Here is a 19,900-nt window from a genome sequence, read left to right as displayed (position 1 = left end):
TAGAAAACTTAGTAATTTAAAATAAACCACCCAGACTCACCAGATCAGAAATAAGCATACAAATCCAAACGAACTATAGAAGTACTCCATGCCAACAATGTGACAGCATTTTTGTAACGTGATTTTAACTAAAATCATGGCTAACTAAACCAAAATCTCTTTAAATCTCTGGGATCCTTATATTTGTTTTTATTATTTCACAAATATACAAGACATATTCTAATGAAGCCATATCAAAGTAATAAAAGTATACTCACTCTTAGTCCTGGAAATCCAGGAGGACCAACACCACCAACAATTCCCTTCAAATAAAATTAATTTTAGATTATCTGCATTTTACCATTTAAAAAAATTCCCAGTGATAAGATAACAAAAGTGATCTGAAAAGCAAGCCAGTTGGGTTTTGTATAGAGAGTTCCTGAGGAATGACAGCTTATCACTGTATAGGGGAACATGCTTATTAAAATCCCTGATTGTGGAATCAGATCTCAGGATATCTGCATCATTAAATTATTCCTGCATTACCAAGGAATATGAGATTTGTTACCATGATATTTAAAGTGGGAAGAAGAAAAAGTTATTTTTTTGGGGTGGAAAAAATCCACCACAAGAACTTAAGATCTTTTGGAAGATAAGAACATTGGCTCAGTTCATAGAAAGACCTTTGAAAATTAAAGGCTACACTGTCATTATGAAAAATTATTTCTTGATACAAACTATAGTATTTGTACTTTATGGAAAAGGAACAAATTCAACAGTACCCTACTACTGCCTCTGTTGCACTCAAACTTAACTTGGTAGAAGCTAAAGTTCCAAACACTGGGGAAAACAGTTGCCAAGCCTCTTTGCCCTGTGTGAAAGGGGTAGTGTAGCCCTCCAGGTCAGCATACTGACACAGCACAGGCTGTTCCAACACCTGGGACCTGCTACTCAGTGGATATAATACATAGGGTTCATTGCAGCCCATCGGCACCCACAGCAAAGGGAAAATTTTATGCCCTGAGTCCATTCTGAAGCTGTCCAACAGGGCATGGCTGCTGGGCATGGCACAGAGGACACCTTCCTTCACTCTTCCCTCCTCTGGTGCCTACACACCTTCTCCAACCTGCTCCAAACTAACCACGGGGGATGTTGAATGCTCTAGCAACATCCTCCAAGGCAGACTGACATCCTCAGAGAACTGAGACGGTGTTGTGGAAATGCAGGATGGCATTACTCTGTTAATCAGAAGAAATTAGGCATGGAGACAAATGTCATTAGTGTCAAGTCAGCACATGGGAAGAAATGTCTTCCCTTCAAGTTCTTGCCACCACAGGCCTCCCAGGCAGCCCCAGCTCTCCACTGCCAGCTCACAAACAGGCTCTGTAAATATTCCACTAGCATTGCAGCCCCCTGCAGCTGCAGCTCTGGCCCCTTGCCTGAACAAGCCCTGCAGGGTGAGTTTTGGGGAGGAGGGGAGAGGGGTTGCTGCCTGTCTGAGAAGGCAGTAAGATCAACAGCTGTCTTGGCAGATGAGAAGGAACTTGTTTGCAAATGCTTGCATTAAAACAGGCTTCTTTGTAAAGCGCAAGTCTGTAATTTCAGATCCAGGCTTTCTGAGCTTGTTTGGATTAAAGTACTGTTGTTCTGCAGATCTTGTGGAAAGACAATATCTATTTTATCAGGAATGGAGGGAGACTTGGGAGTACCAGGAGAGGAAGGAAGAACTAACCTTTTTATATCATTTGCAAAACAACTGGTGAGACTCACAACCCCTGAGAGGGCTTTCAAGATGAAAAGCACCACACTAACATCACCTGACATTCCCACAAGGGGAACTTTGCCTCAGGGACCAGAAATGCAAAATATTTTTTTTTTCCTATGTTCCAAAATGCTGACACCAAACATCGATAACTCACCAGCAAAATTCATGTAGGCTTTTCTAAAATAAGTTGCTAAGATGGATGTCAGGAAAGGGCATGCCTTCAAAAAAGAGACCACCTCTTCCCAATTGCTGACTCTGGTCCATATCAGAATAACCTCTAGACACAAACTGATAGCAGTTTCCAAAGGAGCATCCAACAATAAAAGCAGATTCAAATCAGCCACTCTTGCCCAGCACTTATTGCTGTCCCCTTGTCTGGCCCAAAGCCCTTTCACTGGTTTCTCATCTCAAAGAAACCTGAGTTTGGAATCTGCAGCCAGAGTTTCCCTACAAGTACAGCATGACAGCAAAGCTTCTTTGAGGGCAGCCAGTGAAGTGACGTGACTGTGCCACAGTTTGAATACCATACCACAAGAGCACTTTAGCCTGCACACGCTGCCAAGGACAAAGCTGTTATCATACTGATTATAATGCACTAAAAGACATACTAGTATAATTGTATTCAGTAACAGTTCAAAGGATGAAATCAACTATCAGATGCATAAGCACACAACAGCTAGGTTTCTGGCATGCATGCAGAATCTATTTTGCTAAGGCGATTTTAGAATAATGGTTTAAATAAACAACATAAAGTCATATCCAATGCAAGAATTTCTGAAGACAAAACATTCATCAGTAATGCAATGAGGACAGCAAGATACTGAGTTCTCAAGGTAGTCAGCACATGCAGCACTAGAAACTGTGTTCTCTCAGCAGCTTTCCTGGTTCTTTTCTCTCTCTTTTTTATACCACTGCTTATTACAGTACCTTCTTAACAATTTCCATGGAAAAATAAGTGTAAAATTTTCCTGTGGACTTCAAGACATTGCTTTTGAGGCAAAAATCTCCTTTCCATTTTGGAGATAAGTTAATACTAAGTGTAACAAATTTTACAATGTTAATCAGCACACAATTTGATACTTACAGGATTCCCGTCTGGACCAGGAGGACCTCTATTTCCAAAGTCACCTAGAAAACCCTAAAGCAGAAGTGAGAATGCTTGTACTTTATTATCTAAGACACAAAGGGTGATCTGAACACTAAATTCCTATAGGTATTAGAAATTAGGACATCTGCAAGTATATTCAGGGAAAGCGATGGAGGAATGGGGAAAGCAGAAAGTTTCAGCTGTGAAATTCAAATGAACAGCATAGTGGTATTTGTCTCCTAAAATCATAACCAAAAAAGACGTAACTATACACAATGCAAGCATAGGGCAGAATCAGATGACTAAATGCTTTAAAAGCAATACTAAACAAGTATTACTTGAATTGTTTGCTTGGATTCTCTTTTCCTATTTTTTATTTTTATTTCAAATACTTTTTTGTTCCTATTACCTTCTGCATTCACTAAAACATCTGTCCTTTGTTCTCTTCTTGCTCTTCCCCAAATATTAATGGTTGCAGTGTCAGTGTGATACTTGTTCATTAGAAATCAAATTTTTCATCTTTCTGGCACAACACTGTCCTAGACAATGTGAACACTTGCCTTAGCCTGCATCTAGGGACTAAAACAGTAACTCAAGACACAAAAAAGCCTCGTTCATTTTATCAGTTTTGACTTCAGAGACTAGATTATCAGGACAGGAAAGAAATCTGACTGGCCAAGTCAAGCGTCAAAGATTGAAACAGAATTTCCATTTCTTGCTTGAGAAGCAAAATGAAATTGAAATTCACCACTTTACTGCCTCTAACCTTTCTTGCTTTCTCTCAGGGTTTTGCAGTTTCTTTTACTTCTTTCTGATGTTGCCCACTGCAGAAGCACATGAGTTGCTGGGGAAGGTTTTTTTTTTTTGTGTTTTTGTTGTTGTTGTTTTGTTTTGCTTGTTTGTTTTCATTTTTATCAGTTTATTACTGCCAGGCAGATTTTACTATTTCTCTGGAAGAGCCAGCTCATGCTCTTAGTTTGAAGCAGCACCACACAATATCTTCATGATTCCTATCACTGTACAAAGTTAGGCAAAAGGATGGAGCACAGATCCACAGAGAAGTCAACAACCTTTTTAATTACATTGTAAGATCCATATAAAAGTCTATCACATATATGCAAAATACCAAGCTGGAAAAAGATTCTCCCTGGAAAAAATCAATGCCAAGGCACTCACAGAAAAGAGACTTTTCTGGGAAATGAAAAATCTCACACAGCATTAGAGTACTGAGAAAACAGAGATGCGTTGACCTCCGGAAATCAGCTGCAAAGCACCAGAACATTACTAGTCCACCTCCATGGGGAAAAGGAGAAAATTCCATCCTTACAATAATTTTTACATGAAATACTTTTCCTTACCTTTTCAATGTCTGAATGTCTTTTACCTTTCCCTGTGAATCAGGAACAGTACTCTGAGGCATTAACCTTTCACCTCTGTAAGACTGTGTTCAAACCTGCTGCAGGTCAAAGGTACAACTAATTTGGCCTTTTTGATCTACCTTGTTTGGAGGACATTCACACAGCTGTCCAGCTCAGGACTTCGTATAGTGTCTTTCCTTAATGGAATGGGGGATATGCATCATCTTACAATATTAGATGAATAGCAGTCAGGAAGACAGTATAAAACTGTGGCAAGGAGGTAGAAAAATCATATCACAAACCAAAGTAGCTTAAGCACTGCTTAAGCCATATTTGGCTTTTGTAATAAAACAAAATTCTATAAAAGTTAAGGCAAATTTTTGTGTGTGTCTATACATATATATGTATGCATACACATTGCTAAAACAATACGTTGAAAAAACTGCATAGGATCTTCATTATCATCACACATGATACTGTAGAATTAATCTGAGACATGCTTAACACTCCCTGTACCATCTTTTGGGTTTATTTTGGTTGGAGTTTTTTTCTGTATTCTCCTGCAAATTCAGGAAAGCAAAAGATAGGAATGTCTCTCACAACAATTAAATTTTTATTCAGGATCTGACCATGGAATGCACAAGTAAGAATCTATAGCTATAATTGCAAGATCTGACAGTACACATCTTTATATCACTGCCATCTTATTTAAACAGTATTGGTTCATAGGTTAATGGTCAATAAAGCAGATTTCATTGATTCTTAATGTGTACACCACTGGCCAAATTTTTGCATAATTCTGAAAATGTACTGAAAAATTTCACACATGGAAAGTGAGTATTTTACAGTGCCTATATTGTTACAAGCTACCAGCTGATAGGATGTAGGCAAAGATTAATTTACTACCCTTTCCTTAATAGCATAATATTTTGGATTTACTGCCTAACATTGGCAGATGTTGGAAGAGGCAGAATTGCCATAACACACACGAATATCAAGTGTTTTTAAAAACACACAAATGAGGTATCAAAAGTGAAATGAAGGATGCAATGGGACAGTTTTACCAGCCACCAGATCACAAGTGCAGGTCACAGATGATGGTTTAGATACAGCAGAAATCCAGCATAATATGAGTTACCAAAGGGACATATTACCCACAGTCGCCATAATCCCATTCTCAATAGCATGTGTCTTCTAACTGATGCTGATAAAACTATTTTAGTAAGTAGAAAAATTAAAGGAAAATGCAACATAGAAGAACAGTCAGAAAAATCTAAAATTGGAACTAATATAGTAATACTACTCTTCAGCAAATGTTTTATTACATCAATATTATAATTTAACATTACTATAAAGTATACAAAGAATACCTATTCATAATTTTAATATAAAACAGAACTTGAACTGTTTCTACAGTTACAATGACTTGATTAATAAATTCTTGGTATAATTCACAAGGTCTGTCCCGTCACATTGACCTCTGATTGTAACTAGTCCCATATAGAAGAAAACTATGTGAAAACATTCCCCCCAAAGTGGTCAATCTGTGTATGTAAAAGCACTATGCATCATACTAACAGGACAGACAATGCATTAAAAATACTGCAGAACTAGCCAAATTTCATATTACAAGCATACAATGGATATGTGTATGATTCTACTATGAAATATTTTCTTTAAAGCATAATGTATGCAAAACTCATCTAAAATTCAAACAAATCCTCAGTCTATAATCTTCATAATAAAGATTTTGGTAACTGAATATTTTGTCCCATTTCAGATATGTCAGAAGTTACAAATATGAATAACTGTTCAATAAACCTGCTAAGTAGTAGCATTTTGAATTGCAGATGTACAATCCGTTGTACCATCCACTTTTCTTATAATTTAATATTACTTTCCAAAAATTAGATTATATTTGGGATCTGTTTTCTTTCAGAAGGATCTCTTCCAGTCAGTTTTTCTTCCCCAAGTATTATTATTGACAGAAGTTCTGTCCCATAAATAAACTGCATCATAGAACACAAGGTGAGGAGCCTGACTTCAGGCACTATGCAATTCCTATGCCAAATTCCATTTCCTTTAGTGACAGTGCCCTTCTGCAAAGTACTGTGGTGTTAACTCTGGGACACCGTGTCAAAAGATGTCATCACATCTATCATTGTCTGGGGTTAAAACAACACACATTCTCTAAGCTTGTGATCCAGCAAAGTACTTCAAGACAGCTTCCCATGTGATTCCTCTCATGGTTTGATTCCTGTATTAGTAGCCTGTAGTCAAATAAGTACTTTATAGATAATAGAAAGGATTTGGAATGAACCTTGGGATTGAGGAAATAACATTACAGAGGAATCGATACTGAAGGTAATCACAGACATTGTGCAGAGGTGCTTTTGGTGCTGTCACGTACATGAAATTTCTCTGAATTGATTTATATTAACAAAAGTCCTTATCAGAGCATAGCTTGACAGTGATAAAAGTTGTGCTCTTATTGTAAATGAAAAATAACTGCTTACCACAGCATGGACAGCACCAACAGTTACAGATTGAAACAAACTACTACAATGGCAATCAGAAGCCTCAGTGGAAGCTACCACTGAGAATGACATTATAACGCAAAACATGTTTTCAAAGTACCCTGCTGTCACCTCCTCTTCCTTTTCCACACTGAGTAGAAGCCTTTGCTTTCCATCCAGGTTGTTCTTAAATGCTGCATGTGACTCACCAGCCCAAGTCACTGAGAACTACTGCAAGGTCTTGCCCAACACTCAGATGCACAAAGTAGCATTTGATTCAAATTATAAGCGAACTACAATATGGTCAACAAACACAGGAGCACCCTGTCCTGCTAGCTGAATAAAAACTAGATTCTTACTTTGATTTTAAACCTTAATTTGATAAACTTCTCTTTCCAAAGCTGCTATCAACTTAATGACTTTTCTCTGCTTGCTTGTCTTTACATCAAAAGGAACTCCGTTGATGGCTAGTGCCTTTTTTGGCTGCTGTTATATCACATGGAAACCAAAATATAAACAGCATCCTCCACAACTTTCATAGCATACATCAAGGGCCAAATGATGGTAATCACACTACTCCTGCTGAACAAGCTTGCTCAACATGCTACATCAAAGTCATCTGACCTGATGACTGCAACTGAGTGCACAAATGTAGAATGCTATTGCAGTTTCCAATCTCAAACCACAAACAAGTTAAAATTGGAAACTCCTGGACAGCTTCAAAGCCCTAAAATAATAAGGTTGTAGCAGAAAACAAAACACTTGGCACTGAAGATATACCACAGGAAATATGTAAACACTGATAATGTATACTTGGCAGATTTGTGGTTATTCTCAGCTCTAGAAATATATGTTAAGTAGAGGTCAGCTTTACTTTACCATAGACCAGAAATATCAAACATTAGAAGTAGTTGATCTACATTCCAACCATCATCAGACTTAAGAAACTTGCATCATATCTATACTTTGTGCTAACACTAATTTTACAGAATACATTTATGTGTTTCTGTCATCTTTTAACTCTCAGATAGCTGATGTCAGTAACGAGCCACAAGGCTCATGATGTTAAATATTCATTTCTTCATAACATCTAGTAGTTATAACCTGCACAGAATTTGCAGTATTGCAAAGTATTCACTGGAAACAATAGAAGGTCATCTACTGAAAAAACCAAACTACTATTTTTCAGCTGATTAAAGTTAGAGAGTGAATTACATATGCATTTACATTGGCAGCAGAAATTGTAACAAGTGTTAGAAGCTTTACCTGTCTCCCTTTCGGACCTCTTTTTCCACGGAAACCTGGGAGGCCCTGAGAAAGAAATAACTCATCATAAGTAGGTTTTATTTTCTTCGATAGCTTAAATTCAAGTAATTAAACCTGCATTTGATTGGAAAAGACAGCATGAGAAGCACCACAAAAAAAAAAATTGAGCAAAGAATCATAGGACATTGTCGCATTGTCTCTATAACTGGGGAGCAGAAACACAAACTTTGCTCGCCTTTACTGTGGCCACATCAGAACAACTATGAAGAAGGGCCATATCCTGCTTCCATCAGAGTACATGGTCAGACATCCTTCATGCTCAAGAGAAGCAAGGAAAAGCTCAAGCACAGAGCGACAGAGATTATGATTTCCATAACTGGCTTTACTGCAAACATCACATGGCAACTGAGAAATATTAATTATTGACAGAACAAAATTGCTTCAATGAAAAATATTCATTATGGAACTTGGTGGTAAGGAAAAAAATACCCCTAATCCTCACAGCTCTAGATTAAATTAAAATACTAATTTACAGCTGCTGCCCATTTAACTTCAGCACCAGTACATGTAATTGATTAGACTAATTGGATATGACCTATTTATATAATTTCCTCCACATCATTTCTGCTTTTAGACAAAGACTTGAATGGTTAAACCTTGTATATTTTTCCCTTATTCTAAAATGAATTATATTACCACCCAAACATCAGTATTTCCTTAACGTTCCATTAAACTTACCCTTTCTCCTTCAGGTCCTTGTTGTCCTGCCACACCTGGAGGTCCAATGAAACCCTAAACACATAATAAGAATTCTTGATTACAAGGCTGCCTCCCACCAACACTACTTGTCCCCTCAGTATTGTTCAGATGTGGGTTCAAGACCCAGGGATTAATTTCAGGTCCATTTGAAATTACCAGTGAAGCTCAATCAATTTAAGCGTGACTAGGATTTACTCTCCAACCAACAGCAAAACCAATTTCCTATTATACAGGTACAGAATCAATTAATAAAGAAGTACTAAGAAAGTGTTCCAGTATTACAAAGTTGCATCAGAGGCCTTATTAGAATAAATGAAATATGAAAAAGCTACTGAAGTTATTCTTATTCATGAAATATACCAGAAAAGATGTTCTCATCTTTAGTAACACTGTGTGATCACTGCTATATGTGAGTCCTAGAAAATGCACCTTGTCATAAGCAGAATGCTTTTCTTAAAGTTCAGGCACAACGCATTTCTCTTCCACCTTCCCCTCAAAGTCAGAAATAGATCATCTCATGTAATCAGTTGTATGGACACAGAAACATGCTGTTGACTCAGCAGAAATTATAGTACAAATTACAAAAATAGTGGTGGAGATGGATTCTGCACTACCAGATTCAAACTGATTGGAACAGAAATATTATTAATTACCAAAAAAAGAATCCCTTTCATCTCTCTCTCTCTCCAGTCTTCCAATTGTAATGATTTAGGGCTTTCTGGGTCACTTTATTTTTAAATTATGAAAGATATTGCCCATCTTGTCATCCAGCCCTAATGACAGTAAGGTAAACAAAGGCACTTATTTTTTCTACAGTTTCTTAAAATAGCTGAGAACTAGAGTACAGTTTGATTGCAGGAATGTTTTTTGTAAACTTAAAGCTCTAAAGATACTTTGTATCATGTTGCTATACACCTCCATGGCACAGTAGTATGTCTCAACAGGGCTGCGTCATCATTTTTATTGGATGTTGCTTGTAGAATTCATATACAGGACTTAGCCTTAAGACCTGACAGGCATTTTTCCCTAAAATTACTCATCCATTGGCCATTTTTAGCTTTGTGTAAACAGAGAAGTAGTAACTTTCCAGGAAGTGACTAGGATCACTTACTGTCTTGTTGGTTGAGGGAAGAACAAGACAAAATGCATTGAGAATCTGAGCAAAAATTAACTGAAGAAATGTAAAAAATAGAATCCCTGAGGGTGCAATATCTGTTGACACTTGATCCTGACAAACAATTTTTTCCCATCACTGTAATGAAAACTGACACTAGAAAAATCCACCCCCAAAAACCAGACATATGTTTAAGAAGGTGCTGCAGGTAAAGGCTTTTAGTAACTATATTAAAAAATCCAGGACAAAAGCAAATCTAGCAACAGAATAAAGTTATTTGAATTGATACTTGAGAACACAGCACACTGCTCAGCCACCTGTACAACATGAGTCGAGGGCATGAAAACACTTTGCAAAAGGCTCCTTCAAATCTTAGTGCAATGAGTAACAAGCAAGTTTCTGGAAATCCATCTACTGCCTGATGGTGAGAGTCAATCTAAAAAAATACTTATACACACAGAGGCATGTGTAGGCATGCATATGGGCCTATTAAAACAAAAAACACCCCCCTCCCCCCCCCCAAAAAAAACAAAATACCCCAACAACAAAACAAACAAGCAAAAAAAAAAAAAAAACCCCACACCAGAAAAAAGCCAACCTATTTTACCTCCAACAATAATCAAAAGCAAACTTTGAAACAGCAGAGCATTAGAGCCTTCAGTCATTGGGATATACATGACTACAACTGAACCATTCTAAAATCTCAAGATCGCTTTTATGGTCTTTATGTGACAAGATGGATTCCCTTTCTCAACTTCTGTAGCTGTTACAGATTGCAAATGCCAGATACATCTCCCTTCTTGACAGCTTCCATTATGGAAATAATGCTTCAGGCAGGAAACGTCTGCTCCTCTTCACTCCCAGGCCTCACACACCCGCATTCAGTACTGCTTCCCTTCTCTTGCCTGCGTGCATTTGAAGCGAGAGGAAGGGCAACAATGGAAGACTGCTCTATGCTGCTTACCATGGAAAAAAAAATAAAATCCTTACATGTATTTTTGAAAGAAACACTACATTTCCTCATTTGTAGATTCTGTAAAGACAGAGTAGTTCAGTGGGCATACAACTGGCAGAGCTGAATGAAATTCCTCATCCCCTTTCTTATGTACTGTACAGGTAAAAATACACACACATACCAAAATTCTTAAAATGCTTACTTACTCTTACACCTTTGGGACCTGGGTTACCTTCTGGTCCAGCTAAACCCTATTACAAAAGACATGAGTTGTACTTCATTTTAAACAACCAGATATACTCTATTTACAAGAACTGTAACAGCATTTTTTATCTGTAAACTGGCAATGCATTCTTAAAACGATTAGGATTGAAGAGGGTGCTATCAACCAGTCCCCTGGAACCATGTTCAGAAAGGTCTCCCATTAATTCATGGCTGAAATTTAGACAGTGACAAACTTCCTTTACATTAAAGTTATTTCTACTGGGAGGAAATTTTTTTCCAGACCCAGTGATCTGGCATTACAATGACATAATTTCACAGGATTTTTCATAAGCTTTTATATTTGGACACATTTCCAATTATTTTTGAACTAATGTCAGAATAGCATATGTAGTCCAAATGCCCTAAACATTTTTTGTTGATTGAACACAAACATGTTATCATCCGTTACTACAGAAAATACTGTAATGGAGTTTTAAAATATATAGCCATTACAAACCTAACCCAATAACAAACTGAAGCATTGGTAATACTCACCCTTTAAGCAGACACAAAACCACAAAGTCAATTGTTAAATTTGGCTCATATACCTTTATATGGGGAAAATAATTACTATTTCTACTTTATGTCTTATTTGTATTACTGGACTGAGGTATCCATCAGCTTATATGTAATTTTAAAAAAGAAAAAGTGTGTAAGTGCTTGTGTTTACAGAAAACTGCTTTCTGGCTTTATTGGTTCTCTTTCTCAAATGGGAAGAAAAAAAAAAAATCTTTTACTGTCCTATCTTCCTAAAGAGCTGAGGATATAGTTTCAGCAGTGAAGTAAATGTATTGGTGAAAATCAGGAGGAATTATATTGTAACAGGCAGTTTCCTATTGCTTTTGGACTTGAAATACAAAGAAGATAAAACACATAAAATCACAAGAGGTTTATGAAGGAGTCTAAAATGTTTAAACATTCAGTATCTTGTTAATGTCACTTATGTATTCCAGAAAGGTACAGCATTACTGCATCTAACCCATCCAAATTTAAAAGCCGAGACTCAACAAAAAGGCACTACCTGTCAAAAAAGGTTTGTTTCAAGGATAAATGACAGGATGTAAACAAATACATTTATAATACTAGTAGTTTAAAAATAATTACATATGGTACTTCTGAAAAGAATAAACAAGAAAACCCCCAAAACTGCAAAGACATTAGTACAGTTACTGCACCTGCCTGCCAGGGTAACCAACAGCCCCAATGTTGCCAGCCATTCCTGGAATTCCCTAAGTGGAAAAAAGAGGTGGGGAAAAAGTAAAAAAAAAAAAAAAAAAAAAAAAAAAAAGGAAAGAAATAACAAACAGCTTCAATGTCATGTTTTGGAATTTACTTGTTTTATCATTTCTCTCTTAACATCTAGTCATATGACACAGCTTAAGCTCATGGAAAAATTGCTTTTTGAGCAAGCTACACATCAGTACCCTAAAGTTTACACATCATATATAAGTATCTCCACCAATTTCAGTTACATATCCTTTAAAAAAAAATTACAAGAATTACAAGAAGGGTAGTCTAAGATTTTTTGAAATACAACTGTGCACCCCTTATTTCCATAATAAAAACATAGATGCTATTTATAAAAAGTAATTAAGGTGGACTACAGCAGACAGTTCCTTATAATGAAGTAACTGCACTGCTCTTAGATGTATTTGAACAAATGTGTTAAATGTTTCATTAAAGAATCCTTATATCCTTATAAAGCCAATTTTTTTTCTTTCTTCCAGAATCAGGTCAATATAGCACTCAATTAGTCATGAAAGTATAGAACTTCTCTTCACCTTCTTCCTCCTAATCAAATCCAAAAGTAATTTTTGTTGGTTTATTACTTAACATCTGCACATCCGACTTTTTATTTTCAGGAAAATGTGTTTTTCTGAAATGGTGCCAAATGCTATGGGCCCATCACTGAGACATAGGAAGCTCCACATACTTCTGTTCAGTTTATTTTAAACAAGCCAAGTCCATAAATTGGACACGCTCCTAGCCTGACCCTTCCACCCGCTGTCATATGTCAGGGTTACCACAGCAATGGATCAGGACTTCCTCTCTGAGCTTTTTGCAGTTGATTTACGGTGAAACAGAAGTCTTAGGAAGCAGAACTCAGAAATGGAGATGCAAAAAGGGGTTGTAGTAATTTTTGTTTAAGTGAGCTGCCATTGAGATGATTGTGTCACCTGCTTTCATTTGGTAGTGATTCAACTTTGGACAGATGTTCTGTTATGGAAATAGGATCCATGGTCTCCTACTTTGGCTCAGCTGTACCTCAAAATATGCATATATGAAAAAACTAAAAAAAAAGCAGCAGAATCATTGCATTTACACCTTATCTTTTAAAACATTTCCTTTGCTACCAGCTGCTCAAGGAGTTCCACAATTCACAAATTCAGAGAAATGTCTGTTCTTGCTATGCAAGATTTTAAAAACCACAAACATAAGTAGGTGCTACAGATGACAAGTAACTGGTCTAACTCATCATCTTCACTGGCCAGGCCTGAAAATACCAGAAGTAAGAACTATATGCAAAATCAAACACTTTCATCCAAAGTGTTTTCTTAAAAGTTACATCAGAGTATTTTCTACATGATAATAATGAAGGAAAATATTTACAGCAGCAGTATGAGAACACTGAGAAATCAAACAGTTGCACATCACCAGTTTTCACATTCTTGAACACGATTTGCCTTTGAATTAACTTATATGCCTGATTGTATGAATAACGAACAGATTTACTTTTCAATGCAAGCTTTACTTTTTCAACTCCATGGTAACTAAGTGATTATTTTTCACCTATAACTTCTTCAAAGACTGAGACACTTCTCCTGATGCTAAGAACAACTTTTTTTTTTTTCCACTGGCTATCTCTTTATCTCACTGCTAAATTGTAGTCATCCCAGAAAAAATGTCTGTGGGCTTAGAATAAAAATCACCACTCATTCAGTTAAGATCTGTGTATAAAACTCATTAAAGTCACGGATGATGTTCATGAGTTTTCATCTCCCTTCGGATGTATATGATCTGTTATCATCACCTTTTCCCTTTCAGGGTCATCCAAAAGGAGACTCATGCTTCCATCTACTCTGCTATTAACAGCCTCATTAATGCCAACAAGGCACATCAGCAATTGGATGTATTTGAGTTTTATATTCAGATTGTTTCTTGAACTGACATGGATGTGAGAAAAAGCAGTAAATAACCATTTCATTGTCTACATGCTAGGAGATTTACAATGCATTAAATCAGTAGAGGTTTTGAGAGAATCCAAACTGTGCCCCTAACAAGAATTTTACACCAGCCTTCACCAAGCCAGTGAGGTAGTTGAAAAAAAACAAGCTGGTCTTTTCCATTTAATTTAGACCACTTTTTACCACACTGATCTCTAAATAATCTGAATTCCTGGTCAAGAACTATTAAGTATTTCTTTAAGCAGTCAGTAATTTACACTGATTGCGTGTATTGAACATTTATATTGGATTATGTATTCTTTTATTCTCAATTGTTCATCTGTATAGTGTACTGCGTTTTCATCACTTACTTGCTCACCCCGTGGCCCTCTCAGTCCCAGATAACCCTTAAGACCCTGCAGGTAGAGAAACAGATATGTAATACATACAGTTAATCATGCAAAATGGACCTTTTGTTCCCTACTCCAATCTCCCTTTATCAAGAAAAAAATTATCCAAACTTGTTTGCCCGCAGCATTAGTGTGAGTTACATTTAGCAGCTTACATGGAAGCTGAGTTAGAAAAAAGGAGTAAGAAATTTTCATGGCAGTTTAGACAATATCAAGATACCAGCATTCTTAAAGACAGTTCCAGTCTTATACTCTTGTAAACAAATGAGTACATGGGATGCTATCGCCAGGTATTGCTGAAACTGAAGAACTGGATTCAGTACAGTGCATCTCTCCATTTCAAATCCTTGTCACAATGCTCCTTCTGAACAAGGCAGTTCAGGGGAGACGTATAAGTAGAGGGTCATCCCAGACTATTCTAGGACAGGCTCAAGAAAGACAGACTTCCCAGAACACGATATCTCTTTTTAAAATTAATATAGAACAAGTTCCAGCCCTTATATTATGGAAATTATATTGGTAGGGAGAATAGCCTGTTCCTCATCCTAGAAATCATTCCTGTGGTGCTGGAGTCACGAAGCTGTCAAACATCACTCCCTGTGCATTGACCATTTAATGCATACTGTAGCTCTTAATGAAAAAAAAATAGAATTAGAGTTGGAACCTGCCATCTGCATCAGTACACTTGAAAGGGGAACCTTATTCTTGGATGTCTTTACACTGTACTAAATGTACCCAGACAAGCTGGCCTAAAAGGGAGGCTGAAACAGTTGCATGATTGATGCAGAAGCCAAGTGTATGGTCCCCACATCCCTTGCAAGAGGTACTGGGAATACACAAGTTCCAAAACCTGCAGCTTGAAAGAGAAAGACAAAAATAATCCTTATTTTGGATAGAAATCTATCATAAAATTGGCCTCAAAGACATTGACTGAGTAGCAGGAGTATCTTGGCTGATGTCAAACATCTGGCTGCCTTGAGGCATGTTGATACTCATTAGTCAGTAGAGACTTGGGACCCACTGTAATAAGAATGAATTCTCCAACTGATTTCAGCAGATCAGGTATCCCAAAGTTTTGGATAAGCTGCTTCTGCATGACCACAAGAGTCTTTCTGCATGAAATTGATTTTATTATCATATACAAAATTAAAAGATGGAATGATTTTGTTTGGCAATAATTTTAGATAATAAAAGAGAATGACATTTCTAAGGCTTCAAAATTTGCAATTTTGCTATTATAGGCTTGCTTGGGGAATCTTGATCCAAAAGAGATGTACTCCTTAAGAAACCCAAAGGCCTCATTTTCGCAAAACCCACCACAGCAGGTGTGTCCTTTCATTTTGCTAATCATACCCAAGGCATTGCCAGTTTGCAGAATTATAATGTATTCTGGCTTCAATCCTCTCCTATAGCTTAAGGCTAAATAATTGATATATGTTATCTTGTATTTAAGGAAGCAGGTCTGCATTACACTGTTGGGAAAAAAAAAGACCAAAACATCTGTAACACAGGTAGCCAGGAGCTGATCTTGGACAAACCAGTTATTATAAAATATCTCAATTTACTATATTAATGCATGCCTAAACCCAAATTTTTTTATTGAATTACTAAAGCAGAACTAAAGATGTCAGCATACACCAGTAACTCACCTTTAGCTTTCAAAATGTGCCTCAGAAAGCCATATAGTTTTTTATACTCCTCTATTTCATGAGTTTTATCCATTTCACAATTTTAGCCTCTCTCTATGCTTAAATGATCAACTAAAGTAGGTGTTGCTAGAAGACATCTCTCAGTAGTTTATTATTTCTGTACAAGGAAAGCAAATGCTGCTATACATAGAAACACTCAAAGAGACTTTTATCACAATTTAGTTTAGAAGTGGGTCAGTTTAGCTGATGGAGACCTGCATGGAAATTCTCTAAAGAAGGCAGACAAGGAACTGAGAGATGAAGAAGGAGGACTGATTACTGGTTGGCATGTTTCCGTACAACAGCACCTTACTTCTGCCAGAGGAAAGCGGCTCTGAACTTGTATTTTAGCATGCCCATACTCGTATTTTAGTATTCCCATATTCTTATTCACAGTTAACAGCCTTAATTCATTCTAACTCACTTAATGCTGGTTTGGAATGGAGCTAAACCACGCTAAAGTATTGTTCCAAAGAGAGAGTTTTCACACAGGGGTTTTCCCTTCCTGTGACTTAGCTAATCCTCTTAAAATTCTTAGGTTTTTATTAGTTTGGGTTCATATTCTTGAGCGTATCCATATAAATAAGACCCAGGTTGCTCTGAGCCAAGATGAAAGTAAAAAAGAAGAATACAAGTTCACATGCACTGGTTTCCAAAATTAAATACATCCCAATTTCTAATGAAGATCAATGCCCTGATTTAAAAGCTCAGAGTGGAAGAGAAAGGTTTGAAGCTTCCAATTACAGCAATACAGACTTCAAGCACATTACGAAAACACAGCAAGTTGCAATACTTTGATCTGTGTAAGAGAAAAATCTTTACCACAAACTAATATGACTCAGAAAAGACTTTGTAGCAAGTTTAAGTGTCTGACTTCTACCATATGCCTAGCACAGTGGGACCCAGACTGAGTGAAGTCTATATACAGCAAAATGTAGATGTTAAATCATAACAGCAAGGACTGTTCAAGCCAAGTCTTTCCATCTTACTGGTGCCCATTGTGTTTTATTAGCATTTCTATGCATTTGTTATTAAAATACATCTGGCATAACACTAGTAACTTTGCTAGAGAGCCAAGAAGTTTCTGTAACCTCTAAAAATCTGTAGGCAAAATGTCATACCTAATGCTACAACCATCAGCTACATAGAGATATAAGTCTTTGAAAAGTACCATAAAAAAAATATCTGGGCATGTGGTAAGTCTAGCTTATAAACAGATTTCCGTGTGCTGTCACATGAGTCTTTGCAATGCTTAATTATCAGCTCCATATTGTCACCACATGGCACCCAGTTTTGAAAAACTTCATCAGCAAATGGTTTGGTGTGTTGGTTTTACTTGTTTCTTCACAGCTCCTTTCTATCTTGCTTGCTGAAGTTTATTAACACAACTAAGATTTCACCTAGCTATCATCTCTTAGCCTGAATATCCTAAGAAATGAAAACAACACAAAAAAAAGCATATATTTAGAGGCTGGACTTTTTCTCCATCTAATTCCATAGAGGAACTTCTCTCACAGAGTTTCCTCCTGCTCAAGGAAAACTGCACTTTCTAGGAGAAGTAGTTGGAGATACTTGGTAGCATAACGATGTCATCACAGGTACTGCTTTGAATTTCATTTACCTGCCTTTTGCTTTACAGGATGCAGAAGTAAAGACAAAAGGAAATACAGTGCCATTCTCAGGTTGCAACCAAGTTTTTTTCTTCAACACGTCTTACCATAATATACTTCAGTATGTGAATTTTATCATGATTTTATCGATCCAAATTCCCATTATTTACTGTTACACACATATTAGATACAGAATAAAACTAGCCCCAAAATTGTAGCCAATCTTTTTAGAAATCTTTTCCAGTGTCATTCTAAAGTACCTGCACCACACAGGCACTGCAGTCATTCTAATGTATTGGCATGATCCCAGGCAAGTCAATGCCCAGCTGTACTGTCCTTTGGCTGACAATCTACTGCCCAGTACTGTGGCTAGCAGAGGCGAGTGCTCGCCTGTCTGTACAGTGAAGTAGGCCCTTTTTGGGGAAAGGGAGAAAGAGGGGTCTTCCATGCTGTGAGGTCTCTATAATGATATAAAGAGAGTTTTCAGTGCCGATTTAAAGATGATCCTGTCAAAACAGCTCCAGATATGAGATTGTGCAACTGCTCTGGAAACAGTATTCTCCTCAAACTAACACTCATCTCCTGCCATTGCTTCTCTGCTTCTAAAGATGCCTGAAAGAAACAGGCCTCTGAACACATCATAAACGTGCAATTTTCTGTTCTTACACTAGAACAAATTTGGAGCCCTACCCTGAGTAAAACTTGGCTTTTTACAATGTGTGTTACAGGCAAGAGAAATATGCAACCACAAGGATTCACAGTCTAACACATGGCATGTAATGAAAAATAAAGTCAATCACAATAATATGTTCCCAGAGTTCTGATTATTAACATACGTTTGTTTTACTGTCTCCCTAAAAAAAACCTGTAGATTCTCAGCTTTATAAAAAAAAAAAAATACATCATTTCATAGTTCTAATCCAAAACAGTAGTTCACCGGTGCTGTTTTATTGCACTGAAGGCCTCAAAACTTTTTTAGGGGTTAAAATTAATCTTTCAGAGAAACTCTCCTAACATGTTTTCAGACATTCAGAAAAATAGAACCAAAAGCACATGGAATATGGCTTCTCAATATCACTCTTGTCAAAAAAAAAGTGACAATAATATGCACACTTGCCTCAAACTTCCACAACACATGTTTCGGTATAAGCATCAACTCATGATGAACAGGAAGTTCAGAACCAGTCAAATTCTAATTAGAAAACTTGTTAAATGCAGTTTCGTCCACATCCACAGCCACCCTGGAGTGGGGTGATCACAGCCAGTGGAGGGCAGCAGGCATTGCAGCACACCCTTCACTTCAGCTCCCCAAAGCCACCACTCCAATTAGTGGGAAATGGATGATGAATTCCGTAAAGAAAAAACCTCAAATTTCTAGGTCTTTCAGGAAAACACTGACAAAAGTCAGTATGACAAAAAGTAATTGCCATGGAATGAACACAGGTTTGTATTACACTATTAAAAGTATCTGGAAGAACATTAGCATTTTTATTTGCTATCAAATATCTCACTGTTTAAAAACTACTCAGTTAACACAAGCCGACAGTCAAAATCAAATAGAATTTGGGACACCGTTAACTCATATGTAGGATTTTATCTTCCTTTTTACCTGTATGAGAAAGAACATTGGAAATATATTATTTTTTTCAATATTATAGCGATTCCCCAGTAGTACTGGGGTACAAAATGAACATGGAAGTACTTTCTTTTTCTGCAGTTTTTCCTGTAGCTGGTTTACTTCACAGCTACTTATGCTCACATTCCTTTGAAAATAATTTCTGAGGCCACAATGAGCTAATAGCATGTTCCCTTATTTATGTATAGTGAAAAGCAATAACTAAAGATCGATTATTTAAAACACAATAAATTGTGGGCTTGTCATTAAAAAAAATTAGGTGTGAAATACTTTTAACTGTTTACAGGTGTAGTGCTGTTCAAAAGCTGGTATTGTTACAATCTGGGTCA

General features: G+C 36.8%; 1 protein-coding gene across 3 annotated transcripts in view; it reads right to left on the bottom strand.

The window, feature by feature from the left end:
• Window positions 1-19,900, bottom strand: part of COL24A1 (collagen type XXIV alpha 1 chain) — a 149,955-nt gene that overhangs the window by 98,317 nt on the left and 31,738 nt on the right. For 2 of the 3 annotated variants that reach the window (XM_042785720.1, XM_042785724.1), the window contains exons 8-14: window positions 14,599-14,643; window positions 12,239-12,292; window positions 11,006-11,050; window positions 8,710-8,763; window positions 7,972-8,016; window positions 2,829-2,882; window positions 258-302 (exon numbers count right to left, since the gene is read on the bottom strand). In XM_042785720.1, coding sequence (XP_042641654.1) covers window positions 258-302; window positions 2,829-2,882; window positions 7,972-8,016; window positions 8,710-8,763; window positions 11,006-11,050; window positions 12,239-12,292; window positions 14,599-14,643 — 342 coding nt within the window. The remainder of the gene's footprint in view (window positions 1-257; window positions 303-2,828; window positions 2,883-7,971; window positions 8,017-8,709; window positions 8,764-11,005; window positions 11,051-12,238; window positions 12,293-14,598; window positions 14,644-19,900) is intronic. The other variant, XM_042785722.1, reaches the window with a different exon arrangement.

Source organism: Tyto alba, unplaced genomic scaffold, assembly GCF_018691265.1.
Source record: "Tyto alba isolate M040663 unplaced genomic scaffold, T.alba_DEE_v4.0 Super-Scaffold_1000006, whole genome shotgun sequence".
Lineage (NCBI taxonomy): Eukaryota > Metazoa > Chordata > Aves > Strigiformes > Tytonidae > Tyto > Tyto alba.
Note: the sequence above shows the minus strand (reverse complement) of the source record. Positions and strands in the feature narration are given on the sequence as shown.